Consider the following 26,768-nt stretch of genomic DNA (forward strand, 5'->3'; position numbering starts at 1 on the left):
TCCCTTGGTTTTCTTCTTTGTTCTGCCAGTGAGTTTGTTAACAATTTCTTGGTACCTTGAATAGATGATGCCTTTTGAGGGATTTCTTTTGAGAGCAAGATGTTTATTTCTTCAGAGAGCAGTTGGCTCTGACTAATTTTCAAAATGCCCTTCCTTTTTAAACCCTCAACATCGTGCCCAGTCATTGTTCCTATATTGTCAATACAATAAAATTCAAATTCAATTGGTTTTTTGGTATCCTGGGAATAACTTAAATTAATTGGTTACATTCATTTGCCAACCAATTCAGTTGCCTTAACATCAAAACACAACCCCAAGGTGATTGTTACATATTATCAGTTCTCAGCGCTCTCTACATCTATCAGCTAGTGACAGAGATACGCCCTGTCGCAATCTCTTAGCTCAGAAAAGTCACTTCTCTCTTAAAGTGACCTTACACTCTTTCCACTTTGTAAGACCTGAGCTGGAGAGTTGCAGTGCTGAAGAGAGATTGGACAGGCTGGGGCTGGTTTCCTGAGATCAGAGGAGATTGACAGGGACATGAGTGAGAGGGATAACATTGAGGGGCAGAGATAGGGAAGACAGAAAGAAACCTTTCGGCACGGTGGCACAGTGGTTAGCACTGCTGCCTCACAGCGCCTGTAGACCCGGGTTCAATTCCCGACTCAGGCGACTGACTGTGTGGAGTTTGCATGTTCTCCCCGTGTCTGCGTGGGTTTCCTCCGGGTGCTCCGGTTTCCTCCCACAGTCCAAAGATGTGCGGGTCAGGTGAATTGGCCATGCTAAATTGCCCGTAGTGTTAGGTAAGGGGTAAATGTAGGGGTATGGGTGGGTTGCGCTTCGGCGGGTCGGTGTGGACTTGTTGGGCCGAAGGGCCTGTTTCCACACTGTAAGTCTAATCTAATCTTTCCCCTTGATGGAGGAATCAATGACTTGGGGCCATAGCTTTTGAGGATTCTGGATTAGTGGCACTGGAAAAGCACAGCAGTTCAGGTAAAAACAGTGACTGCAGATGCTGGAAACCAGATTCTGGATTAACTTTTAAGGTCAAGGCTAGGAGGTTTAGAGAGGATGTGAGGAGAAACCTTCTCACCCGGGGGTTTTGGGAATCTGGAACTCACTGTTTCTGGGGGTGGGAGAAACTGAACCCCTCAGAATGCTTAAGAAGTGTTTAGGGTGTACACTTGTGATTTCAAGGCATATCCAGCTATGAGTCAAGAGCTGGGAAATTGGCTTAGAATTGTGTAAACACAGGGGGCATTTCTATGTGCTTTTAGTCTCTATGACAGTAGATATCTGTCTGAAGAACGTATGGGAATTTAATGATTATCAACGGGTTTCTGTTTGTGCCATGAGCTTTTTATTGGAGTCAAAATTCACCATCTGCCATGATGGGATTTGAATCCGTATCTCTAGTGGGAGTTCTGATCCTGTGGCATTACCACTACATCACCATCGCAGTGTCTCTGTTAATGAGTGAGGCTGCTGACCCGGTTTCATATTTAGACCGATTCCTAGCCCCTCACTTAGAGTCAAGATCCTTGGAGACACACACCTGCTGCAAAGTGTGAATTGCTGCAAAGTCCAATTTTGCCTCCCCCGAACTCACCCCTCTCCCTCAGTCAAGAACCAGTTGACAGTTTTGACCCTATGATGGAGCTGTTAGAAATAGGAGTTCCTGTGCTGGGATTTCTGTGCTGGGATTTCTGTGCTGGGGTTTTCTGTGCTGGGATTTTTTGTGCTGGGATTTCCTGTGCTGGGATTTCCTGTGGTGGGATATCTTGTGCTGGGATATTCTGTGCTGGGATATTCTGTGTGGGGATTTCCTGTGCTGGGATATCCTGTGCTGGGATATCCTATGGTGGGATTTCCTGTGGTGGGATATCCTCTGGTGGGATATCTTGTGCTGGGATATTCTGTGCTGGGATATCCTGTGGTGGGATTTCCTGTGGTGGGATAACCTGTGCTGGGATATCCTATGGTGGGATTTCCTGTGGTGGGATATCCTGTGGTGGGATATCCTGTGTTGGGATATCCTGTGGTGGGATTTCCTGTGGTGGGATATCCTGTGCTGGGATATCCTGTGTTGGGATATCCTGTGCTGGGATTTCCTGTGGTGGGATATACTGTGCTGGCATATCCTGTGCTGGGATATCCTGTGGTGGGATATCCTGTGCTGGGATATCCTGTGCTGGGATTTCCTGTGTTGGGATATCCTGTGCTGGGATTTCCTGTGCTGGGATATCCTGTGCTGGGATTTCCTGTGATGGGATTTCCTGTGGTGGGATATCCTGTGGTGGGATATCCTGTGTTGGGATATCCTGTGCCGGGATTTCCTGTGTTGGGATATCCTGTGCTGGGATATCCTGTGTTGGGATATCCTGTGCTAGGATATCCTGTGGTGGGATATCCTGTGCTGGGAATTCCTGTGCTGGGATATCTTGTGCTGGGATATCCTGTGCTGGGATATTCTGTGTGGGGATTTCCTGTGCTGGGATATCCTGTGGTGGGATATCCTGTGCTGGGATATCCTGTGCTGGGATATCTTGTGCTGGGATATCCTGTGCTGGGATTTCCTGTGGTGGGATATCCTGTGCTGGGATATCCTGTGCTGGGATATCTTGTGCTGGGATATCCTGTGTTGGGATATCCTGTGCTGGGATTTCCTGTGCTGGGATATCCTGTGCTGGGATATCCTGTGGTGGGATTTCCTGTGTTGGGATATCCTGTGCTGGGATATCCTGTGCTGGGATATCCTGTGCTGGGATATTCTGTGCTGGGAGCTTGAATCTGCCTTCCCGGAAACGAGCCTGACTGAAGTATCAACATCCTGAACTATCTGATGGAGAATTCAAAACCCTTCTGACAGCGATCAGGCAGGTTCAGCTGTATCTTGCTGCATTGCTTTTTATTTTTATTCTCGGAGGAAGGTTATTGTTGTCTAAGAGCATCTTATCTGCTGAGCAGTAACAGGTGCCATTCACATACATCTCACACAACAGGAAATGATGAAACATTGTCTTGCCCACATATTGGGAAGTAATCTCATCCTGAGATGGGAATACTTCTACCTTCCATCTGCCTACATTCCTTTACAAAGCTGAGAGAGTCGAAGAAACATCAACATTTATTAAAAACCAGCAACAATGAGCAAGTCGACAGCTTTGAATGGATGTCTGTTACACTGATTAATACTCAACCCTGTGGCAATCTTCTTTCATTCTTTAGTCTTTGAGAGAAATTGAGACCATTGCCTGTAGAGACCTTTCTTTGTTCCTCTGCTGATTTAGGTTGGAGCAGCAATCCTGCCACAATGATCAATATCCATGAGTGAGCTTGGAAATGAGTATGGCAAGCTTTTCAGCCAGAAAGGACATCAAAGCCAAACTCAGTCCTTTTGTTATAGACCAGACCCCCCCAGCTCAAAATATATTCAGAAGGTAGCCTAGACTCTCATCGTTTCTTAATTTAAAGGTAACTGTGACGTACTGTGTTCCAGACGAAATTCAGTTGTGAAACTATTCAACTGAATAGCAAAGCACAATTTATTCAGACACTATAATTAAACTGCGACATACGAAAGAGGAAATTGGAATAACTTAGTTCGATTAGAAAACTTAACAGAATAATGGATTATTTTACTCCTAAACAGTAGTTGTTCTAATACAGTAATATCCCATAAACACCCCTTTGGCAAAAGGCAGATTCGGAAAACAGATTGTCTCACATGCAGTTCTCCAATCCAGGAGGAAGAAAACATCAAAAGATAATTCTGAGAGAGACAGAACTGCAGCTGTCCGCTGTAGCAAAGAGAGATGTGGCAGCTTTTCACAACTTTAGTCACCCCTGCTATTGAAAACCTTAAAGCTAAACATCCTGGTTCAGTGGGTGGAAGCTTAACAACATCCACGCAGGCTGCTTCTATTGTTCCAACTTTAAAAAAAAAACCAAGGCCTCACAAGCTGTTTACTTTCTTACAGACAGCTTTTCACTTCTTCTTCAATCTCTTTTGAATTAAAAAAAAAGACAAAATAACCTCTTAAAGCCATGGCATCATCGCACTTTTGATTGAGGTCCATTAGACAGCAATAAAAAGCAGTAATGTCTATTATTGCTCAAGCCATTATCGTGAAATTTCTAGCTTTTACAGAATGCCAAAGTGACCCCAATCAGGTCTGATCATCATTTCATTATTTGTATTGTTGCAAGGCCTGTATTCATGAACCATCTTTAATTGCCTTTCAGAAGGTGCTGGTGAGCAACCCTCTTAATCGACTGCAGTTGAGTGTTGAGGGGGGACCTGATTGAGGTCTACAAAATCATGAGAGGTACAGACGGGGTGGGTAGCAAGAAAGTTTTTGCCAGATCGGGGGAACTCAATTACTAGGGGTTATGAGTTCAAGGTGAGAGGGAGATATGGGTGGAAAGTTCTTCACGCGGAGGATAGGGGTGCCTGGAAGGCATTGCCAGTGGAGGGGGTAGAGGCGAGAATGGTAGTGTCATTGAAGATATATCTAGACAGATTCATGAATGGGCAGGGAGCAGCGGGATACAGATCCTTAGAAAATAGGCAGCAGGTTTAGATAGCGGATCCGGACTGGCACAGGCTTGGAGGGCCGAAGGGCCTGTTCCTGTGCTGTAAGGTTCTTTGTTCTTTGTTCCTTAACAGAGTCCTTGGTAGCAAAACCCACACATGAATTCTCCCTCTGGTAACTGTTTGATTTTATTCCCTCCTATAGTCAGCCGTCTCTCTGTGGATTACCACTGTGATATGATGGAGAGACTTGGCAGGCTCCAGTGATCCTTTCGTCAATGTGTTGGAATCTCCTTTCCCTTGGCAGGTCAAGGTGGGAAGATTTGGCTGATCAAAGTACGATGCAAAAACTGCTCAGTGGCAGAAGGAAGTCTGTGACTCTCACTGACTGCAAAGGTGAACAAAGTGGTCCTGGTCAACTGATACACTTCATGGTCAGGTCCTGGGGAGTGTTGTTGGACAAAGAGACCTTGGAGTGCAGGTTCATAGCTCCTTGAAAGTGGAGTCACAGATCGATAGGATAGTGGAGAAGGTATTCGGTATGCTTTCCTTTATTGGTCAGAGTATTGAGTACAGGAGTTGGGGGTCATGTTGCGGCTGTACAGGACATTGGTTAGGCCACTTTTGGAATATTGTGTGCAATTCTGGTCTCCCTCCCTTAGGGAGGATGTTGTTAAACTTGAAAGGGATCAGAAAAGATTTACGAAAATGTTGCCAGGGTTGGAGGGTTTGAGCTAAAGGGAGAGGCTGAACAGGCTGGGGCTGTTCTCCCTGGAGCGTAAGAGGCTGAGGGGTGACCTTATAGAGGTTTATAAAACCATGAGGGGCATGGATAGGATAAATAGGCAAAGTCTCTTCCCTGGGGTGAGGAAGTTCAGAACTAGAGGGCATAGGATTAGGGTGAGAGGGGAAAGATTTAAAAGGGACCTAAGGAACAGCATTTTCACGCAGAGGGTGTATGTATGTGTGTGGAATGAGCTGTCAGAGGAAGTGGTGGAGGCTGGTACAACTACAGCATTTAAATGATGTTTGGATGGGTATATGAATAGAAAGGGTTTGGAGGGATATGGGCCGGGTGCTGGGAAATGGGACGAGATTAATTCAGGATATTTGGTCGGCATGGACGGGTTGGACCAAAGGATCTGTTTCCGTGCTGTATATCACTATGACGCAATGACTCAGTTTGATCCTTCGCTGAAATCTGAGTCGATAGTATGTTGCTGGAAAAGCACATCAGGCCAGGCAGCATCCAAGGAGCAGGAGAATCAGCGTTTTGGGCATAAGTCCTTTATCAGGAACCTGATTCCTGATGAAAAGCTTATGCCCGAAACATTGATTTTCCTGCTCTGCGGATGCTGCCTGGCCTGATGTGCTTTTCCAGCACCAGACCCTCGACTCTGATCTCCAGCATCTGCAGCCCTCACTTCCTCCTTTGCTGAAATCTGACCAACATTGTCTGGGCAGTAATGACACCCCAAGGTCCCATGTTAAACAAAGTCGCGCACAGGCTTCGAAATAGGGTCTTTTCTGTAAACCCAGTTGTGAATGAGATGTGGTGACAAGGACACGGGTTTGAACCTGAATCCCTAGTCAAGAACCTGGACACACAACAGATGCATGGCGGTGGTTGTAACGTTGTGTTGGGACAGAGGTGACTTCGAAGCATGGAAGCATGGAAACATAGCAAATAGGAGGGGAGCCCCTCAAACCTGCTCCCCCATTCAATATGATCATGACTGATCATCCAACTCAGTCCCCTGTTCCCATTTTCTCCCCATACTGTTTGATCCCTTTAATCCTAAGATATATCTAATTCTTTCTTGAAAACATTCAATATTTTGGCCACAGTCACTTCCTGTGACCGAGAATTCTCCAGACTCCCCATTCCCTGGGTGAAGAGAATCTTGTCCTACATGGTCCATATCCTCAAACTCAGAAGTGGGGATGTTCACCGATGATTGCATAATGTTCAATACCACTCGCCACTCCTCAGATACTGAAGCAGTCCATGTTCAAATGCAAACAAGATCTGGACAATATCCAGGCTTGGGGCTGACAAATGACAAGCAACATTTGCGCCACACAAATGCCAGGTTATTTCCAATAAGCAACAATCTAACCAGGGCCCCTTGACATTACCATTGACTGGAAACTCAAACTGAACTCACCACATAACTGCAATGGCTACAGAAGCAGATCAAAGGCTAGCAATACTGCAGCCACTAATTCACCTCATGACTCGTCAAAGCCTGTCCATTTTCCTGATGAAGGGCTTATGCCTGAAACGTCGATTCTTCTGCTCCTTGGATGCTGCCTGACCAGCTGTGCTTTTCCAGCAACACACTCTCTACTCTGATCTCCAGCATCTGCAGTCCTCACTTTCTCCCTGTCCACCATCGACAAAGAACAAGTCAGGAGTGTGATGGAATACTCCCCACTTGCCTGGATGGGGGCAGCCCCAACAACACTCAAGAAGCTTGACACCATCCAGGACAAAGCAGCCCGCTGATTGGCACCACATCCATAAGCATCCACTCCATCACCGATGCTCAATAACAGCAGTGTGTACCATCCACAAGATGCATTGCAGAAATTCTCAAAAGATCATCAAACAGTACCTTCCAACCTGATGACCACTTCCATCTAGAAGGACAAGGGCAGTAGGTACATGGGATCACCACCCCCTGCAAGTTCCCCTCCAAGCCACTCGCCATCCTCCCTTGGAAATACATTGCCATTCCTTGTGTCACTGTGTCAATATCCTGGAATTCCCTCTCTAAGGGTATTGTGGGCTAACCCATGGCAGGTGGACTGCAGCGGTTCAAGAAGGCAGCTCACCCCCACCTTCTCAAGGGGCAACTAGGGACGGGTAATAAATACCGGCCCAGGCAGTGTGTCATGAATGCATGATAAAAAGGCCGGTTCAAGGCCCAAATGCCCCCAACACTGGACTCAGATGAAGATGTTAAGTTAATGATCATCTATTCTCACTCTGATGAAATCCTCATTGCTACCTAAATGATCATCTGTCTTCCAGGGTTGGCCGTCGCTCTACTGTTTGAAGAGGGAAAAGCAAGTGCAGCACAGTCTCATTCTAACCAACACCATCTTCCACCAGAAAGAGTAATATAAACACACAGAGATATTGCAGGTGAAAGCATCACCCTAGCACCTCCTGGATGCAGGTTAGAGGACCTCCTTGTGAGTCTGCTGCTGGGCCTGGCCAAACTGACCATAAACGGGTCCAGGCAGTGGGCCGTGGAGGGAGTCGTTAGGGCTGACTGCCTGCCCCTCTTCCGCAGTGATGTCAGAGCAGGGGTGCCTCTGGAGAAGGAGTGCGTGGTGTCCACTAACACCCTCGAGATTTTCAGGGAGAGGTGGGCACAGCAGGGAGTAGAGCGTATTATTTCCCCCTCCAACTCTATTTTGATTTAATCCCTGCCCTCCCCTTCACTGCTCGTTCACACAGCGTTGCCCTTTGAGTAGGACACTGCTTGTCACTGACCACTCGGGTGTTGCCTTTCTTCCTGGGGTGGAATATCAATAAAGATTTACACACATGTTGTTTTTCACTGTGTCCGACATCTGCACACATGTGACATGGGTGCTGGGGAGAAATAAGCACTACCACTTTCAGGCAGTAGTGTGAGAATAAAAGAAATAAGTAAAAGAAAACAAAAAGAAGAGTGTCAAAAAAGAATAAACAGGAGTGTTAGGTGTTCCGTTAGGTGTTCTGTTCACTCTGCGAGCTGGCTCTGAGCGATCTGGTCCAGTGTCATGTACTATGCCTGTGTAAATAAAGGGGGACATGGTGACTCGTGGACTTATTTCACAATTGACTCTTGTTTATTTATTTGGTGAGCCAATTTATTTACCGAGTTTGGTGTCTCCCAAAAGCGATGAGCTCGGGTGGGGACAAGGGACCACAGGATGGTAACGGGCTAGCCATGAAAAAAAAACACCGCCTGGATCACTCCAGGGTTGAAGTGATATCTCCAACTGTAAATCCGCACGCACCATTAGTGCCTGCTGGACAGAGTATTAACGTGTCCAATAGCAAATGAACATCCAGCCAGCAGAAAGGCATTCAAGATCCAAAAGGACAGGGTCAGTGCCTCAACCCAAAACTAACTTGGCCAAAAGGAGGAATTCTGAAAGCAGCTTATAACCAACCCTGAATATCCCCACACAGCTAACCCCACTTTAGGATAGGGAGACCAAATTAAGTCAGTATTTCTTGACACTCTGGCCCAGACCATTGGGTTCAATATCATCATCCTCAGGACTAGTCTGATGAAAATGGGACCTCCTGGAACAAAACCAAGTGGCCTTTTGGCAGCCTTCCAACATCTCAAGGCCAAGACACATCTGAAACATAAAAATGAAGAGGTGGGAAGAGAAAGCCCAAGAAATCCAACACCTTGATGACCCTCTCTTTTTTGAAGCCACTGGGGCCATGTACGGTACAAAACCGAAGGGGAAATGGACCCTCCACTCTCAGGATGGTATCCATCTTCCTAAGGATGACAATGCCATCCATCAGTGCTGGGAAAAACATTAATCCACGGTAAGAACTGATCCTCTCCAGCTCCCTGTGGTAAAATCATTCATCAATGGGAACTCTGCAACAATCTAACAGATGATGAAGAACAAAGCCTTTCGCCCTGATGGCTTTTTAAGCTGAGGCCTAAAGAGCTGGTGAACCTTTCCTCACACTGGGAGTACAGGCAGTCATCCTGTGTATTTGGAAGGATAAAGGCTCTCCCTTCACTTCAGAAATGCAGCAGTTGTCATTATCTTCCGACATGGGAGATGAACCAGGCTTTGGAAACAATTGCACCATTTCCCTGCCATACATAGAGGGAGGATCCTGTCACCCGTCCTCCTGAATCACCCAGTTCCTGTGACTGAGGGAGTCCTGCCAGAGAGAAAGTGTGGTTTGGAACTTTCCGGAAGAATGTCTGACTTGGTCTTTGTTACAAAAAATAGTCAAGCCACACCAGGAACTTTCATTGCTTTTCTTGACCTGACCTAGGCAACTGGATCAGTAAATTATGAGACATTGTGGAATGTTGTCCAAAGATTAGGATGTCCGTGAAATCTCATTACCATTCAGTAAATCTTCTGCAATATTATGACCATGACTGATTGAGTAGGAGATCTGAAATGGATGCCTTCAGAATCCAAACTGGTTTCAAGCAAGGCTGTGTGATAGTCTCATATTGCTTCCAAACATCTTGACATTGACTAATCACCTCACCAACCTTTTGTATGCATATTAGATAGGAAGCTAAACTGACCACCACCAACATTCATAGCCTACAGTATTTCATTTAATCCCTACAGTGTGGGAAGAGACCGTTCGGTCTATTGAGTCCGCACTGACCCTCCATAGAGCATTCCACCCTGAGGCACCCCTATACCCTATCCCCCGAATCACACACTTATCATGGCTAACCCACCTAACATGCACATCTGTGGACTATGGGAGGAAAGTGGAGGACCCGAAGGAAACCCACGCAGGCACAGGGAGAATGCGCAAACTCCATCCAGTTCATAGCTCCTTGAAAGTAGGGTCGCAGGTAGATAGGATAGCGAAGAAGGCGATTTGTATACTTTCCTTTATTGGTCAGAGTATTGAGTACAGGAGTTGGAAGGTCATGTTGTGGCTGTACAGATCATTGGTTAGGCCGCTGTTGCAATATTGTGTGCAATTCTGGTCTCCTTCCTATTGGAAAGATGTTGTGAAACTTGAAAGGGTTCAGAAAGATTTACAAGGATGTTGCCAGGGTTGGAGGGTTTGAGCTATAAAGAGAGGCTGAACAGCTGTTTTCCGTGGAGCGTTGGATGCTGAGGGGTGACCTTACAGAGGTTTACAAAATTATGAGGAGCATGATTAGGATAGATAGACACAGTCTTTTCCTTGGGGTTGAGGAGTCCAGAACTCGAGGGTATAGGTTTAGGGTGAGAGGGGGAGAATATAAAAGAGACTGAAGGGGCAGCTTTTTCACACAGAGTGGTATGCATTTGGAATGGTATGTGTAGGCTGCCAGAGGGTATGGTGGAGGCTGGTACAATTGCAATATTCAAAAGGCATTTGGATGGGTATATGAATAGGAACGGTTTGGAGGGATATGGGCTGGGTGCTGGCAGGTGGGACTAGACTGGGTTCGGATATCTGGTCGGTATGGATGGGTTGGACTGAAGGGTCTGTTTCTATGCTGTACATCTCTATGACTGTATGACTCTATGACCTGGGTCCCTGGTGCTGTGAGGCAGCAGTGCTAACCACTGAGCCATCGTGGTACTCCTGCCATATTTGGATGAGTGTAGTGTCAGTGCCCACTCTACACCAAACGTTTAAGCTATTCCTGATCTTCACCTGGTCAGTCAACTATCAAAAAGCGTGGTGCTAGAAAAGCACAGCAGGTCAGGCAGCACCTGAGGAGTAGAAAAGTCGAGATTTTGGGCATAAGCCCTTCATCAGGAATGTGGGGGTGGGGTGGAAGGGGGCTGAGAGATAAATAGGAGGGTGGGTCTGGAGGGAAGGTAGTTGGGAAGGCAATTGGCAGATGCAGGTGGGGGCTGATAGTGATAGGTCAGAGCGGAGGGTTGATTGGAGAGATGTGAAAAAAGATCAAGAGGGTGGTGCCGAGTTGGAGGTTTGTATTTGAAATGAGATGGGGAGAAGGGAGCTGCGGAAACTGGTGAAATCAATGTTGATGTTGTGTGGTTGAAGGGTCCCAAGGCGGAAGATGAAGTGTTCTTCCTCCAGGCGTCAGGTGGTTAGGGAATGGCAAATAGAGGAGGCCCAGGACTTGCATTTCCTTGGTGAAGTGGTGGTGGTGGTGGTGGTGGTGGGAGGGGGGGGGGTGGGGATTTGAAGTTGTCAGCCACATGGTGGTGGGATTGGTTGCTGCGGGTGTCCCAGAGATGTTCTGTGAAACATTTCATGAATTGGTGTCCTGTCTCCCCAATGTAGAGGAGACCATGTCGAGAGCAACAGAACCAGTAGATGACATTGGTGGAGGTGCAGGAAAATCTCTACCAGTTGTGGAAGGATCCACTGGGGCTTTGGATTTAGGTGAGGGCACAGATTTTACGCCTTTTACGGTGGCAGGGAAGGCGCTGGGAATGGAGGGTGGGTTATCAGCTCTTGACCTTTTTATCTCCAACTGTTGCCATGACATTGACAGCCTCAATCTGTCGCCACGCCTCTCACCCACTCCAACTTCCCACCCTTGCAACACGCAGTCCTCCCCTCCCTCTGCTCTAACCCCAACCTCACCATCAAATCTGCGTACAAGGGAGTGCAGTGGTAGTTTGGCGCACTGACTGTACTCTGCTGAAGCGAGGCACCAACTCATAGATACCTCCTCCTACTACCCCTCTGACAATGACCTCACCTCCCATCACCAAACCATCATACCCTAGACCATCCACAATCTCATCACTCAGGGGATCTTCCACTCACAGCTTCCAACCTCATAGTTCGGGAACCCTGCACCACCCAATTCTACCTCCTATCCAAAGTTCACAACCTACCTGCTCCAGTTGACCCGTCTCTTCTTGTTCCTGCCCCACCGAACTTATCTCCTCATACCTTGACACTGTCCTGTCCCCCTTGGTCCAGGATCTCCCCACATACATTCGGGACACCACCCATGTCCTCCACCTTCTCCATGACTTTCGTTTGCCTGACCCCCAATGCCTCATCTACACCACGGACATCTGGACTCTGTACACATCCATCTGCCATGGCAAAGGCCTCTAAGCCCTCTGTTTCTTCCTCTTCTGCTTAGGATTCCACTGACATTCTCATTTTATCGACTGAACTGGTCCTCAACCTCAATAACTTCTTCAAATCCTCCCACGTCCTTCAGACCAAAGGGTAGCCATGGGCACCCACATGGGCCCCAGTTATGCCTGCCTATATGTCAGATCAGTCTATCATCCGTAGTTACACTGGCAACATTCCCCGCCTTTTCCTCCACTACATTGATGACTGTATCAGTACCACCTCATGCTCCCATGAGGAGGTAAAATAGTTCATCAACTTCCTGACCATCTTGGACCATCTCAGATAACCCCCTCCCCTTCCTGGACCTTTCCGTCTCCATTTCCGGTGACTGACTCAGCACGACCATCTACTTCAAACCCACCCACTCCCACAGCTACCTGGATTACACCTTCTCCCACACCCTCTCCTGTAAAAACACTATCCCTTACTCCCAACTCCTCCACCTCCACTGCATCTGCTCCCAGGAGGATCAATTCCACTCCAGAACATCCCAGATGGCCCCTTATTTCAAGGACTGCAATTTCCCCTCCCATGTGGTCAACAACGCCTTCTAGTGCATCTCCTCCACTACCTGCACCACTCCAACTGCAACAAGGATAGAAATCCCCTGGTCCTCACGTTTCACCCCAACATCAACATGTACAGTGCTTCATTCTCTACGATTTCTGCTACCTACAGTCAGACACCACCATTACAGATATATTTCTTTCCCCATCCCTATCAGCATTCCGAAGAGACTGTTTCCTCTGCGACTCCCTTGTTAGGTCCATGACTCCCACCAACCTATCCTCTACCTTTCCCTGCCACTGCAACATGCTCCCACACCTCACCCCTCACCTCCATCCAAAGCCCCAAAGGATCTTTCCACACCTGGCAGAGATTTTCCTGCACAACCAAACACCTATGTCCATTGCTCCCAATGTGGTCTCCTCTACACATTGTTTGGGGAGACAGGACACCAACACATGGAGCGTTTCAGAGAACATCTCTGGCACACATGCATTAAACAACCCCAATGCCCTATGGCCGACCACTTTCAACTACACCCCCCCCCCCCCCCCATTCCACCAAGAACTTGTAAGTCCTGGGCCTCCTTCACCACCAAATCCTAGCCTGAAGGGAGAACGCTTCATCTTCCACCTTGGGACCCTCCAAGTACACGGCATCGATGTCAATTTCACTAGTTTCCTCATCTCTCCTCCCCTCCACCACATCCCAGATCCAACTCGGCACTGCTCTCTTGAACTGCCCATCTTCCTTCCCACCTATCCACTCCACCCTTTGTTCCGACTTGCCACCATCACTACCCACTTGCATCTACCTATCGCCTTTACAGCTACCTTCCCTCAGCCACACCCCTACCTTCCTATGTATCTCTCAGCCTCCTGTCCCCAACCCTCCCCCCCAACATTCGTGATGAAGAGCTTATGCCTGAAACGTCGATTCTCCTGCTCCTCGGATGCTGCCTGACTAGTTGTGCTTTTCCAGCTTCACATTTTTCGATTCCGAACACCAGCCTCACTTTCTCCTCGTCAGTTACCTATCCCCAAAATGTTGATGGAGACACCCCTGGAATATGTTGCACGCTTCCGATATCATCTTAGCCACTCTCTCAAAAAACTCCCATTGACAGGGAGATCCAACATTGGATCAAATTCACCTTCCTACAAACTATACCAGTCAGTATTAGACAACAGAATCGTACAATTCCCCAATGTGTTCCTGTATGGAGCAGCTGTCATCAGGACCCTCCTGTATTGAGGTGAGCCCTAGACTGTGTATCAGTGACATATCTGAACAGTAAAGAAATGCCACTAATTATGGCGGCACTGCATTTTCCAGACTCAATCATTGGGTGGTTGAACAAATGTTTGTATACTTTAGGAAGCAAGCTCTACAAACACTCAGGTGAAACACCCACAAAACCGGCAATGAAGGTTTGCACGGCTGAACAGAATCTCCTTCATCATGTATATTTACCGATTTTTCAAATGACAAACATCAAGGAAATTCTGCTGCAAAGCTCTCCCTGAACTGTGGCAGAATTGAGGTGAATGATTGAAAGGAGCTTTCTCTAAATTGCACAAAATGGCTGGATCACATTTTGTATCCTTAATGATGAGGCAGCACAGAAAGAAAGAAAAAGAAATGATTTTAGCACTCTGGGCACCACATCCCAAGGGATGACCCATCACACGTGCCCAAAGACTCAGAGCAGAAACTTGTACGCTGAATGAATCCTATCTACAAATCAGGGGACAGCCTGTGATTGGTCATACCTGATGACTGTGTGTGTGTAGATCCCAATGTCATGCTGCCTTTTGAACAGTGTGCAGTTTCAGTATTTAAGCTGGTGGCTGCAAGTGTCAGTTGAGCGTTGGTGCTTTTCCTTCATTGATCTTTTCTTTCTCCAGGACCTTAGCTTGTTTCCCATCACATTGCTGGTTTTGTTTTCTTCAGATGTTTGTTCAGTTTAATTTCGAAAGGCACTGTTGCATTAACCTGTACCAGACCCTCAAATGTTACATTAAACATAGAATAGTGCAGCATAGGTACAGGCCCTTCGGCCCACATGTCTGTGCTGACCGTGATGCCATTCTAAAGTAATCCCATCAGTCCACACATGGTCTGTTTCCCTCTATTCCTTACAGAGCCTGTAAATAGTGCTATAACCTCTTTGCAAAACATTACAATGTTGAAACTTAGGAAAAATTGCTTCATTGACAAACATGAACCAGATGAAGATCTAAAGGTGGCTAAGAAATTTATTTTCAAATCACAGCTTATGAGTTTTCAGCCTGGCCAATTGGAATTGATTGCTTTAGCGAGGCTAAATTATACATTTCTAAGTGACAGTTATAAAGAATACTAAGCAAGATTAAGACATTTCCGCTCAGATGGCTACAAACAATCTGAAAATGTGCGGCAGCTGTTGGTCTACAGCGCACCCACCTGAGAGGTATTTGTAGGAAAATCCTTTTTGCATTTACAGAGAACAGTTTTACAATTTGTTACAAATGATGCATGATATTTTCACAGTTGCAATAAGCAGCAGTTTGGGAAGTGGGGAGGGGGAACTAAAGTGCAGAACATAGAGATACAGAATATGGTTTAAGTAAAAAGATGCTTAGCATTGAAGTCTCACAAAGTAATATTGTGTCAAAATATTTTATTGATTGAAGCAAGTACCTAAATAACCTCAAAAACTGTAACTGACGTGAGGTCATTTAATCACAAATCATTAGAGGGGTTTTGGGGTGTGCAATTAGGATTTCAAATCCCTAAGTTTCTAAGGCTGCACTGTATATTGTAATAACATGATTGCCACTCTGAATGTGTGCACAATGGAAAGGAAACAGAATCTGTTTTGGAGTAAATTCCCAAAAATTCTTGGTAACCATACACATCAAAAGGAGTTAAAATTGTGGCATGTAATTTTGATGGCTCTTAAACCAACAGAAATAAATCTTAGTGGTGCACAATCAAAATCAAAATTTGACTTTCTTACTTCAATTGCCAATCTATTTTGTAACATTAACAACAATTTATTGCCAGAAATTTGTGCCAAAAGTAGATGCTTCTCCTGCACACGGGCATGTTCTCTGTACCCCAATAGGTTATGTCTCAGGAAGCCTGCATTTTGAGTGACAGATTTGATTAGAATGAAGGTGGTATGACAGCAGATACCCAACAGAAGGGAGGAATGTGGACCAGCTGCTGATAGTGTTGTAGATGGCCACAGGAGCATTGCAGGGGCAAGCCTCTGGGGGGAAACTGCAGATGGAATTTAATGGCCTGCCTTACAGCAATCTGGGAATACAAAATGAGGCAGGCAGGCTTGGCTTGAAGAGCCCAACACCTGCCTCACACCTGCAATTCAGTACAGCCACACAGAGGCCAACACAGGCTGTCAAACAGGCTAATTCTTGCAGTCTGGTGGGGGTGAGGTAAATTCCTTCTTTGCCACGTTCTGTCCAGTGAAGGGATACATAACAGCAATGGAGAGACCGATGGGGAACACACATCACTAGCTGTTTGTATTCATCGACATTAGGGGCTTCCATGATAGACCATGGCAATCTTATCCCAGTTACTGGAGCTCTGGATCAATCCTCATCCATGGGCCAACTCTTGCACCACAGCATGCTGGTACTGGACAGCTGCTAGCCTCCTCTCAGAGCTGACAGAACCACTCTGCAGGAGAAATGCCTGTGATAGATTGAACCTGCAGGCACTGGGAACCCTAACAACAACCAGTAGACTGCCTGAACAGGATTTAATACTGAAAGGGCTCTCAGAAATAGCTATGGTGTGTTTGCCAAGTGCTCTCCAGTAGTGATGGGTCCATCACCTAGATGATTACATGTTACCCAGGGTTTTGGCTGCCTTGGGATGAGTGGAATAGGAGCAGCTGGCAGCAAACCATAGACTCAGCAGGGTGCATTCATGGGAGTTGCACATTGTATGGTGCAGGATTGGGTAGTGCAGAAAGAGATCAGGGACCCTGAACATTGCTTTCTAGGGCTAGTGAGGGGGAAGTAGTGGTAATCAGTCATTTAATCTTGGATCTGCAGTTAAGTTACAGCAGTTTTATTGAGAGGGCTTCTTAGATCTTGTTTTGCTAGCTGCTGCAGAGCAGCACAATTGTCCAGCACGAATGAAGTCTCCTCTGTGTGTACATAAACAGCTCCTCTTCCATGACCAACATTGGTTTGGGATTATTTAGTACCTGAAAAATGAGTTCTACACTGGCCCATTTCTACATCAGCGATTCTGAACAAAACAGCATCAGTATGTAATACATTTATAATCACTTAGTAAAAAAGTTGCATCTATCATGGATCAATGCATTTAACTAGGCACTCTTTAGGAAAGCTAAACAAAAATATAAATCACATTCCAGCAAACAACCACCTTGTGTAAGCAAATTATTTGTTTGCAGCCTTAAGTCTATAACTCATGGTCCTAAAGTCAAATTCTCTTCAGTATCCCCAAACTTTTGGCGTCTTCGTCTGATCTTTTTCTGTAGCTGGAGTTTGTTGGTGAAGAAGATTTCTTTCCAACCAACCTCTGAAGCCAACGCTTGCATTTCTGGGGTTATGGTATCACAGTATCTCGAAACGAGACGCTCCCAGAGTTCATCAGAGTTACATACCTGCAGAGAAAGCAAAACAAATGCAGCCCTCAGCTGGTTACGACCGAACAGATCGAATTAAAACCCTGCTGCTGATGTGTTTTGTACTTCTGAATACTTCAGCACAAACAAGTCACCTAAATGTGCAAAGGAAAATGCAATTCATCATCTTATTACATCATATTATTTTGATGTCTTGCCCACCATTCTCCCCCTCCCCCCAATCAAATGTCTCCCCCATGCACAAACTTTTAATAAGGGGAAGACATTAATTTCTTCTGCACTTGCTGTAACTTTCAATTTGAAACATCTCGCCTGCCTAACACTGAACCCAAGACTGACAAGACTTTTATAATTATAACCTAACCTACACATCCCTGAACATTATGGACAATTTAGCATGGCCAATTCATTAACCTGCACATCTTTGGATTGTGGGAGGAAATCCATGCAGAATCAGGAAGGATGTGCAAACTCAACTCAGATAGTTGCCTGAGGCTGAAATCAAACCGGGTCCCTGGCAATGTGAGACAGCAGGACTAACCACTGAGCCACTGTGACCCCAACTGTACTGAGACACCCAGGAGTGAAACATGCTGTAAGGTGACAAGTTGAATTTTATTGCACATTCTGTAATTTTCAAATTGAAAGGCTCTATAATGTACTACTGCAGATTTGTGAATGTAATAAACACCCGATGAATATGAACAAATGTGATTTGAGAAGTTCAATTTGACAGCTTCCTTCTTAGATAAGAAAAACATTATTTGTGACAGTATAGTTTGGGGCAGATGATGAAAAGGCTCAATGAGGACAGCCAGTTTCTAAGGCCTTTTCCATCACAGTCCAACCAGGGGGTGAAGCCTGTGTAAAACCGATCGGATATTACGCACAACAAAATGTTTGACATGAAACACAAATGAACATTATAAATATTTAACCTGCAATGGAAAATTTAGTGAGGCACCTTATGTACAGTATAGAAAAAAAACTCAATCAGTATTACACTTCATGTAAAGACAAATTTGAACTGTAATTTGAGATGCATATACAAATTATGAATAAAGTATATTTTAGGAAGAAACATGGTTATCAATAATAGTCTGATTGTAAACATTTCATATAATTAGAAAAGATGCACTTAACATCGATGCAAATTGTACTCTTTTTGTTTGCTACTAATAAAAGGCATGAAAGCAGTGATTTGTGAGGGATTTGTGCAATTTGGCTGGATTCTAGAATCCGAATAATCTTTGTTTCAACATTTTGAGACATTACCACAGCACCCTCTAATGGTTACAACAAAACTCTACACAATTTTGTCAAAACCTGAGTTGCACCCAATACAGGCTTAACATTTGAACTAAATCCAAACATATTTTTCACTCACTTCTTTGTACTCATGAAATGAAGATGTTCTTATAGGGGAAAGGAATCATATCTCGGCAGCTGAGACTGAAATTTCTCCCAGGGTATGCCTGATTTTGTGGTTACAACTAATTGGGTTCCATTGTATCAAATTGATTCCACATGTATATTTGGAAAAATTTTAATGGTCATTTTGAGTGACTGGTTGAAGAGAACACCTTGATGTGTGCAAAGAAGTGATGCCACATGAGCCGCTAATGAACCCTGACAGAATTGTTTTGAAGAGATGATTAAAATTGCGGCTAGGGGAATGTTTTTGAATGTTATTTGTATGAACATCCAGAAGGCATTTGATAATGTCTCTCATGAGAGACTGCTCATTCAAGTTGAAGTGCATGGAATTGAAGGCAAATTATTGACCTGCTTAGGAAATTCTCTTAGTCTGTCTAGCCCCAGTGTAGGATAATGGACAGGTACTCCAAGTGACAGGATGTGACAGTGTTATCTCACAAAAACAGAACTTGGGGCTTCAAGCATTTACCATATTTATTAACTACTTAGATGCTGAGATAGGAAGCCACAAAACAAATTTGCTTATGTCAAAAAGATTGGTAGCCTTGTAAACAGTGTAAATAGAAGCATGTATTACTGTATACAGAAATAAAGCGATTAAATGAATGTGTAAAACTTTGGAAAATAGATTTCAATGTCGACAAATATGGGACCACCCACTCTAGATCTAAAAAGGACAACAGGATATTTTCTGTTAAAAATCTAGAAACAATGGAGAACCATGTACAGAAATTAAAATGTAATGAACAGGTACAGAAAATAATTGCAAAGCTAATGTAATAATAACCTCTATATGTAGAGTACTAAAGTTAAAAGAGGAGATTACAAATGCAGAGTAGTTATGATTCACTATACAAAGCCTTGGTTAAATAACACTTGGGGCACTATGTGCAGCTCCGGTCTGCACAACGGTGAGAAATCTATGTTATCCTTGGAATGAAACCAGCATAGATTTATAAAACTGATGGCTGAATGACAAGGTCTAAAATATAAGTGAGGTTAATCAAACAAGGGTTATATTAGCTGGAATTCAGATGATAAAGGAATGATTTGGTACAAGTTTCCAAACCATTAAGAAAATAGATAGAGAAGACTGATAGCAACTATATCTGCTGATTTGGGAATCTAGGGCAAATGGATAGAGTCTAAAAGTTAGACATTTCAGCATTGTAATTAGGAAACACTTTACATAGAAAGTCCGGAAATCGCTTTCATAGATAGCATTTCGTACAAGATCAATGGCAAATTTTAAACTTAAGACTGATAGACTTTTGTGATCCAAAAGGAATTATAGAGCAAAGGCAGAGATATAATCTTTATCACAGATCAGCCATGATCTCACTGAAAGATGTGAGGATGCCTCTCCTTTAACAAGGTTATGCTGTCCTTAGTTTTGTTTTTAGTGGGGTCATAAATGCAAAGTTCCCGACAGATCTAGCTTGGATGAGTTTTAGGGCCAATTTGCATATAGCTAACAGATACTGCCTCAGGAAAAGGCCTTCAAGTTTAAAATAAAACACTTGTACAAAGAAAGGGGAGTAGCCAGTTCTCCCAGCTCAATTTTTCTCTGATTTAGTTAGTTGTGAAGCTGTTGGACCCAAAGAAGCAGATCCATGCTGATCCTCCCTTTCCCTGACATCTCTCACGTAAGATTGGATTCTTCCTTTTTTTTCCAAAGGGTATTTATGGGGATTGTTACAAGTATTTGGAACAGCATCATTAAGTTGGGACAATCGATTGGGTTTTTGGATAGTTAAGTTATTCTATATTCGCTTCTCTTTTGCTTTTGTGTTTTGTTCAGTAATCTTGCAAATAAATTCTGTTTTGTTTAAAACCAAGTGGATGAGCCAGCTGCATCACTCTTGGAATATCCACCTTATACCTGCTTAAAGCATCTAGCAAAGTTAGGGTCTGGGCTACTTTCTTGAAATGTTTTGAGGGGATCTGACCTGGTCCATAACAGACTGGGGGCTCTTTGTGGAATTTGTTTTATAGTTCTGATTGGGATTCGGGTTGAAGACTTGAAGGCAGTGAGTGGTAGGTGTCAGTGTCTTTTGTTGTGGGTGTTGATTTCGGTTGGTTTAAACAGTGCTTGGGATAGCAATGGCTCTTTCAGTCACCAAGGGTTTTCTGGGGGTGGAAAAGTGACTTTGAGGGTTCACAAGAGGTGAATAAGGCCAAGCTGCTGGAATTAGCAAGTGGTCTGGAGCTGGAGCTTCCCCCTTCCGTGAGAAAAGGAGAGATAATTATTGCAATAGCTCAGCAGTTAAATTTGTTTGCAATGCCTTCAGAATCTTTAGAGATGGCTAAAATTCAACTGGAAATGAAGTTACAGGCAAAAGACAAGGAAAGGGCAATAGAAATGAAATGGCTTTTTTAAAGATTTCTTTCCCTACAGTGTGGAAACAGGCCAATTGGCCCAACAAGTCCACACCAACCTTCTGAAGAGTAACCCACCCAGACGCATTCTCCTACATTTACCTCTGACTAATGCACCTAACATTATGGGTAATTTAGCATGGCTAATTCACCTGATCTGCACATCTTTGGATTGTGGGAGGAAACTGGAGCACCCAGAGGAAACCCACGCAGACACTGGGAGAATGTGCAAACTCCACACAGACAGTCACAAGAGGCTGGAATTGAACCCGGGTCCCTAGTGCTGTGAGGCAGCAGTGCTAACCACTGAGCTACTGTGCTGCCCATGAATTATAATTCCAATTCCAATTAAAAGCAAAGGAAAGAGAAAAGGAATGAATCACTTTAGCAGAACAAAAAGAAAAAGAGAGAAGAGACAGAAAGGGGTGGAAAGATACAAGACAGAGAAAGGAGAGAGAGAAAAAAGGAAAGAGAGAGGAAATTTGAACTTCAAAAATTGGCACATAGACAAGAAAGTCAGCTTAAAAGGATGGAGTTGAAGGCTGAAGGTAAGCTCAGGTGAGGAAGAGAGTGAGGATGAGCAAGCCCCTGGTAGCCAAAGGCCTGATCAGAAACTGTTTCAATATATTCACACATTGACTATCTTTGATGAGAAGGATGTAGAAGCCATTTTCATCTCATTTGGAAAGGTGGCTAAGACAATGCAGTGGCCAGTGACCCCGTGGGTTTTGTTGATCTAAACAAAACTTGTAGGTAGAGTTAGAAAGGTATTTGCATCACTGTCACCTCCAGACAGACCCCACCACCAGGGATATATTTCCCTCCCCACCCCTATCAGCGTTCCGGAGAGACCACTCCCTCCGCGCTCCCTCGTCAGGTCCACATCCCCCACAAACCCAACCTCCACTCCCGGCAACTGCAAGAAATACAAAACATGCCCCCCCCCCCCCCCTCACCTCTCTCCAAGGCCCCAATGGATCCTTCCATATACGTCATAAATTCATCTGCACCTCCACACATCACATACTGTATTCGCTCCACCCGATGTGGTCTCCTCCACATTGGGTAGACAGGCTGCCTACTTGCAGAACGTTTCAGGGAACACCTCTGGGACACCCGCATCAACCAACCCAACCGCCCCGTGGCTGAATGCTTTAACTCCCCCTCCCACTCCGCCAAGGACAAGCAGGTCCTTGGCCTCCTCCATCCCCAGACCCTGGCCACACGAGCCTGAAGGAAGAGTGCCTCATCTTCCGCCTAGGAACCCTCCAACCACACGGGATGAATGTAGATTTCTCCAGCTTCCTCATTTCCCCTCCCCCCACCTTATCTCAGTCCCAACCCCTGGATTCAGCACCACCCTTTTGACCTGCAATCTTCTTCCTGACCTCTCTGCCCCCACCCCCTCTCTGGCAATCACCCTCACATCCTTCCACTATCGTATTCCCAGCATCCCTCCCCCAAATTTCACCCCCCCCCCCCACCTTTTATCTCAGCCCGCTTGGCACATCAGCCTCATTCCTGAAGAAGGGCTCATGCCCGAAACGTCGATTTTCCTGCTCCTCAGATGCTGCCTGGTCTGCTGTGCTTTTCCAGCACCACACTTTTCAACTCTGGTCTCCAACATCTGCAGCCCTCACTTTCTCCTGGCCCTATTCCTACCCTAGTATCCTTTTATTCCTCACATACCTATAGAAAGCTTTAGGGTTCTCCTTTATTCTATTTGCTAAAGACTGCTTGTGTCCTCTCTTTGCTCTTCTTAACTCTCTCTTTAAATCCTTCCGAGCTGATCTGTAACTCTCCATCGCCTCATCTGAACTATCTTGCTTCATCAACACATCAGCCTCCTTCTTCTTTGTAACAAGAGGTGCAATTTCTGTAGTAAACCACGGTTCCCTTACCTTATCACTTCCTCCCTGCCTGACAGGGACATACCTATCAAGGACACGCAATATCTGTTCCTTAAACCAGCTCCACATTTCCATTGTCTGCATCACCTGCATTTTGCTACTCCATTCTATGCATTCCAATTCTTGCCTAATCGCATTACAATTGCCCTTGCCCCATCGATAACTCTTGACCTGTGGCATGTATCTATCCCTTTCCACTGCTAAACTAAATGTAACTGAATTATGGTCCCTCTCGCCAAAGTGCTCACCTACAACTAAATCAAACACCTGACCTGGTTCGTTACCAAGCACCAGATCCAGTGTGGCCTCCCCTCTTGTCGGCCCTTCGATATATTGTGTTGGGAAACCCTCCTGTACACATTGGATCAGTTTTTCCGGTCAGTGTTGGGGAAGTTAAAGATCCCCATAATGACCACCCTGTTCCTTTCACTCCTACCCAGAATAGTTTTGCTAATCCTCTCTTCCACCTCCCTGGAACTCTGCGGAGGCCTATAAATAACTCCCAGCAGGGTGACCTCTCCTCTCCTGTTTCTAACCTCAGCCCACACTCCCTCATCAAAAGTTCTCTCAGCCACTGTTATACTATCTTTGACTAACAAGGCCACGCCTCCCCCTCTTTTACCACCTTCCCTGTTCTTCATGAAAGATCTAAACCCTGGAACCTGCAACATCCATTCCTGACCCTGTTCTATCCATGTCTCCGAAATGGCCACAACATTGAAGTCTCAGGTACCTATCCATGCTGCAAGCTCACCCACCTTATTTCGGATACTTCTGGTGTTGAAGTAAACACACTTCAAACCACTTCGCTGTCTACCAGCACATTCCCGTGACCCTGAAATCCTGTCCCTGTCCTTCCTATTCTCATCCTCCTATGCACTGGAACTCCACCTCCGGTTCCAATCCCCCTGCTGAGCCTAGTTTAAACCCAGCACCAGTAAAATTTCCCACCCAGGACATTAGGACCCCTCTGGTTCAAGTGAAAACCATCCTGTTTGTAGATGCCCCACCTTCCCCAGAATGAGCCCCAATTATCCAAGTACCTGAAACCCTCCCTCCTGTACCATCCTTGCAGCCATGTGTTCAGCTGATATCTCTCCCTATTCCTTGCCTTGCTATCATGTGGTATGGTTAACAAACCAGAGAAAACAACTGTTTGCTCAAGCTTTCAGCTTCCACCCTAGCTCCCTGAAATCCTGCCTTACATCCTTATCTCTCTTTTTACCTATGTCATTGGTACCTACATGGACAATGACTTGAGGCTGGTCACCGACTTGAGGCTGGTCACCCTCTCCCTTCAGGACCCCAGAGACATCATGGGCCCTGGCACCCTGGAGGCAACACACCAACTGCGAGTCTCGTTCACTCCCAACAAACCTTCTATCTGAGCCTCGAACTATTCAGTCCCCAATAACTAACACTCTCCTCCCTTCCTTCCTTTTCTTCTGTGCCAGAGACCTGGTCCCAACTGCATATCCCTGGTAAGTCGTCCCCCTCAACAGTATCCAAAACAGTATACATGCTTTTCAGGGGAACCCTCCACTGACTGTTCTTTCCCCCTTCAAACAGTCACCCAGCTTTCTTCGTGCCGAGGAGTAACCACTTCCCTGTAATTCTTATCTATCACAGACTCTGTCTCCCGAATGATCCGAAGTTCATCCAGCTCCCGTCCAGTTCTCTAACACAGTCTTGGAGGAACGAGAGTTGGGTGCACTAACATATCCTGGGATTTCTCCGGACTGTGAGATAATAAGGTCACAAAGTCACCAGTGGAAACAGGAGAGACCACAGAGTACAGATAAGAAAGTTGAAGTGGAATTAGCAGTGACCCTGTTTGATCAGCTGGTTGACACAAATCAGGAGCAGATCGACAACAATGCAGACATCTTTAGCTCAGATAAATTAAGCAAGTTACAGCAGAAACATGAAAATTTAAAGCAATTGTGTCAAAACACAAATGGAAAAAAGAATCTGAATGTATCCCTGAAAACTACTATTTTAGAAATGATGTCTTAATGAGGAAGTGGAGATCATCACATATTCAGGCAGATGAGGAATGGGCAGAAGAACAAAGAAAATTTACAGCCCAGGAACAGGTCCTTCACCCTCCAAGCCTGAGCCGATCCAAATGTACTGTCTAAACCTGTCGGTCAATTCCTAAGCATCTGTATCCCGCTGCTCCCCACCTACTCATGCATCTGTCCAGACGCACCTTAAATGAATGTACCACCTCTGCTGCCAATGCGTTCCAGATGCCCATCACTCTCTGTGTAAAGTACTTGCCACGTGTATCCACCTCTCACCTTGAAAGCATAACCTCTTGTTATTGAACCCTTCACCCTGGGAAAAAGCTTGTCTTGAGCCACCCTGTCCACACCGTTCATGATTTTGTAAACCTCAATCAGGTCCCCCCATAATCTCCTTTTTTCTTGTGAAAATGAACCTAACCTACTCAACTTCTCTTCATAGCGAGCACCTTCCATACCAGGCAACATCCTTGTAAACCTTCTCTGCACCCTTCTCCAAAGCGTCCTCATCCTTTCGGTAATGTGGCGACCAGAACTGTACACAGTATTCTAAATGCGGCCGAACCAATGTCTTGTACAATTTTAAGATGACTTGCCAGCTTTTATACTCAATACCCTGTCCGATGAAGTCAAGCATACTATGTGCCTTGTTGATCACTTTATCCACGTGTGCAGCAACCTTCAGGATACAATAGACCTGCACTCCCAGATCTCTCTGCCCATCAACTTTTCCCAAGGCTCTTCCATTCATTGTATAATTCGCTCTCGAATTAGAATTGCCTAAATACATCACCACACATTTGTCTGGATTGAAAGCCATCTGCCACTTTTCCCCCTTACTCTCCAGTCTATCTATATCCTCCTGTATTCTCTGACAGTCCCTTATGCTTTCTGCTACTCCACTAATTTTTGTGTCATCTGCAAACTTGCTGATCATACCAACAGTGCCCTCTTCCAGAACATTTATGTATATTACAAACAACAGTGGCGCCAATACCGATGCCTGTGGAACATCACTGATCACTTTTCTTCATTTCTAGAAACTCCCTTCGACTACTACTCTCGGTCTTTTGTTGCTCAACCAGTTCTTTATCCACCTAGCTACAACACCCTGCACACCATGTGACTTCACTTTTTCCATTAGTTTACAATGGGGAAGCTTATCAAACAAACACCTTACTAAAGTCTATGTATATGATATCAACAGTCCTTCCTTCATCTAACAGCTTGGACACTTCCTCGAAGAACTCTAAGTTGGTAAGACACGATCCCTCCTGCACAAAACCATGTTGCCTATCACTGATAAACTCATTCTTTTCTAAATATAAATAGATCCTATCTCTTAGTACCATCTCCAGCAACTTTCCCACCACTGACGCCAGGCTCACTGGTCTGTAGTTACCCAGAATATCCCTACTACCCTTCTTGTACAACATGAGCAACCTTCCAATCCTCCGGCACCTCACCTGTATTTAAGGATGCCACAAAGATACCTGTCAGGGCCCCAGCTATTTCCTCTCTTGCCTCCCTCAGCAACTTGGGA

General features: G+C 45.3%; 1 protein-coding gene across 1 annotated transcript in view; it reads right to left on the reverse strand.

Annotated features, from left to right (window-relative positions):
• Window positions 1-15,103: 15,103 nt before the first annotated feature.
• Window positions 15,104-26,768, reverse strand: part of LOC132821755 (F-box only protein 36-like) — a 93,346-nt gene continuing 81,681 nt past the window's right edge. Inside the window, exon 4 of the mRNA XM_060834493.1 lies at window positions 15,104-17,490. Coding sequence (XP_060690476.1) covers window positions 17,293-17,490 — 198 coding nt within the window. The 3' untranslated portion in view covers window positions 15,104-17,292. The remainder of the gene's footprint in view (window positions 17,491-26,768) is intronic.

Source organism: Hemiscyllium ocellatum, chromosome 13 (genome assembly GCF_020745735.1).
Source record: "Hemiscyllium ocellatum isolate sHemOce1 chromosome 13, sHemOce1.pat.X.cur, whole genome shotgun sequence".
Classification (NCBI taxonomy): Eukaryota; Metazoa; Chordata; class Chondrichthyes; order Orectolobiformes; family Hemiscylliidae; genus Hemiscyllium; species Hemiscyllium ocellatum.